The sequence below is a fragment of the Lolium rigidum genome, chromosome 5, assembly GCF_022539505.1.
Source record: "Lolium rigidum isolate FL_2022 chromosome 5, APGP_CSIRO_Lrig_0.1, whole genome shotgun sequence".
In the NCBI taxonomy this organism is placed as follows: domain Eukaryota; kingdom Viridiplantae; phylum Streptophyta; class Magnoliopsida; order Poales; family Poaceae; genus Lolium; species Lolium rigidum.
Window position 1 is genome coordinate 267,252,191 of NC_061512.1, and position 2,549 is coordinate 267,254,739.

At 47.0% G+C, this 2,549-nt stretch overlaps 1 protein-coding gene across 1 annotated transcript; it reads left to right on the forward strand.

The window, feature by feature from the left end:
- The first annotated feature begins 1,005 nt into the window (after positions 1 to 1,005).
- LOC124657647 (pollen-specific protein C13-like) lies at positions 1,006 to 1,488 on the forward strand. Its single transcript, XM_047196164.1, has one exon. It carries the CDS (start codon positions 1,006 to 1,008, stop codon positions 1,486 to 1,488), a length of 483 nt encoding a protein of 160 aa, XP_047052120.1.
- The last annotated feature ends 1,061 nt before the right edge of the window (positions 1,489 to 2,549 follow it).

A 2,549-nucleotide genomic window follows, 5' to 3' on the forward strand; every position in this document is an offset into this window, starting at 1 on the left:
GCAGAGGAAGAAGACAATCAGGTTTTGCTGGAAATAGAAGACTGGCTACGTCGTTGGATGCGATTGGACGGTTGATAAGTACATTACTGTACGGGTACAGTAATAATGCTACTGCAGACAAGCCACGCCGGATCTACCATTCAGTTACATCCGACGGTAGTCTCAAACGCTCTTTTTAATGTGTTCTTCTTCCCTTGTTCTTTCTCGTTGCATCACGCAGGCAAGCAGTAGCCATCGCCGTTCGTTACCATCGTCCATCGCTAGGAATGGAGCACACTGCTCCGACGAGGGACGGACATCCGGCGGCGCTCAGAAGTGGGAAAGTACCACGTCAAGGAATTAAGCCGTCAGCAGTGGTAGCTCGACAAGGAATCAAGCCCCCACCACCCAGCTTGAGCAGTTCGACCGGAGTACGTCTGCGCCGGTGGATGACGGACGGGTCTTTCTGCTCGTAGCAGAACACCAGCAGGCCATGGACTGCACCACACTATCTCCTGATGTTTTAGATCCGTGGCCAGCATCCCGGGCGGCGCGACGCAGCAACAGTGAATCCATGGGTTAGTTGCCCGCTGCGCGCTGATGTATTGAGGTAGCGCGGCACGGCGGCCTGATAGGCTGATACGTGCAGAGGAAGAAGACAATCAGGTTTTGCTGGAAATAGAAGACTGGCTACGTCGTTGGATGCGATTGGACGGTTGATAAGTACATTACTGTACGGGTACTGCAGACGAGCCACGCCCCTAACCTAGACCTAAGAATAAGATTTATTAGTTATTATACTACAAATAGATTAAAAAGGTGTACTAGTATAAAATTAAGATGGTCGGTCGACGCATGAAAAGACTAAATTAAGCAGCTAGGATTTCGCTCCACCACTCGTTAGTTTGCATTCCCACAAATGCAGCTAGCTAGCGGTCGGTTCATTTCGTTTGTGTATATAGGAGACAAATTAGTAAGGCCGATCGTGTACGGAGGGAGGTCAAGATGATGACGGCGACGATAACAATGAGGTTTGCTGTCGTAGGCGCGGTGGCGTTGCTGCTCGTCGGCGGATGCACCGCCGACAACTGCTTCTTCGTGGAGGGGGAGGTGTACTGCGACACGTGCCGCGCTGGGTTCGTGACGAACGTCACCACCCCGATCCAGGGCGCCAAGGTGCGGCTCGAGTGCCGCCACTTCATGACCGCCGCCGGCACCGTCGAGAGGTCCGCCGAGAACGTCACCGACGCCGCCGGCAACTACAAGATCGAGCTCAAGGACAACCGCGGCAGCGAGGAGGTGTGCGCCGTGAGGCTCCTCAGCAGCCCCGTGCCTGGGTGCACGGAGATCGACAAGGGCCGCGACAGCGCCCCCGTGACGCTTGTCGACGCCGGGCTCGCCACCAAGGTGCGACGGGCCAGCGCGCTCGGGTTCCTCAAGGCGGAGCCGCTCCCCAACTGCGGAAAGATCCTAAGCGACCTCGCGCTCGGCTCCGGACCTAGCTACTGATCCATATGCATGTGCTGCGCTAATTTGATTTGATCTAACATGGCTACTACAACATAATTAATAATCTTTAATAATTGTTGTCTGTGTTGAAATATTTACTTGGGTTGATCAATGTTTTTCTGTGTCTCGTGGATCATTGTACAGTTTCATTATTAGTTTTACGTCCGATATGTTGCACTGGACCTTTCCCATAATTATTATGCCCCCTATGATATTCCTCTGTATATGGTGATTCATTATTTTCCGAAGATATTCTTCTCGATATTCATCTCTATCTTGCATTATCCTCCGGATAGATACTAATTCTTGTTAAAGAAAACTAATTTCAATTTGTGTACCTATAAATAATTGGGTCACGTTTTCCTTGTTTATTCTATTTTTGTGGATGTCCCTGCTGGGGAAATATCTATTTAGTTGTGTTCGACTATTTTTTTTGGTTCGATTGAAAATGAAGTCTTAGATAGAAGACTTTTGCCATCCCTCCTATAGAAACGAAGTCTCTGTGTATGCAATTAGAACATATGATAACAAATCTATTTCGTCGACTCTCGTGTTCAGATGTTCACAAAAGTTGGAGTGGAAGTTCAAACAACCTAGGAAAATGAAGCGTCGGAGAACATTGGCACCACCTGATGTCTAAACATAGCGACACGCTGACTTCTCCAGACACGAATAAGTACTCTCCAAGCATCATATATGAGATACTCCCTCCGTTCCTATATATAAATCATACAAGCTAGGTTTTGAAGAAATTTCTGAAATATAGGTTGTATTGTGTTGCACCACTTGTTTGGATTTTTTAGGGATTTGATTACGTTTCCTTATCTTATGGGTAATCCTGTCCAAACCATGTGTAATTTCTCTCCATATGCATTCTTTAATTTTAGTGTCAAACCTTATATGGTCTATATCTAGGAACTGAGGGAGTACTATGTAAAGAATAGAAAAATCAAATATGGTCACTCACTTCGCAAATATATATGTTCCGTCTACAATCCTCTACATTAATATTTGTACCTTACGTATTTGTGGTTATATCTAAATATGGTGCGCTATAAATT

Coding starts and splice junctions, on each gene's coding strand:
- LOC124657647 (XM_047196164.1), top strand. CDS start 1,006: ATGAGGTTTGCTGTCGTAGGCGCGGTGGCGTTGCTGCTCGTCGGCGGA.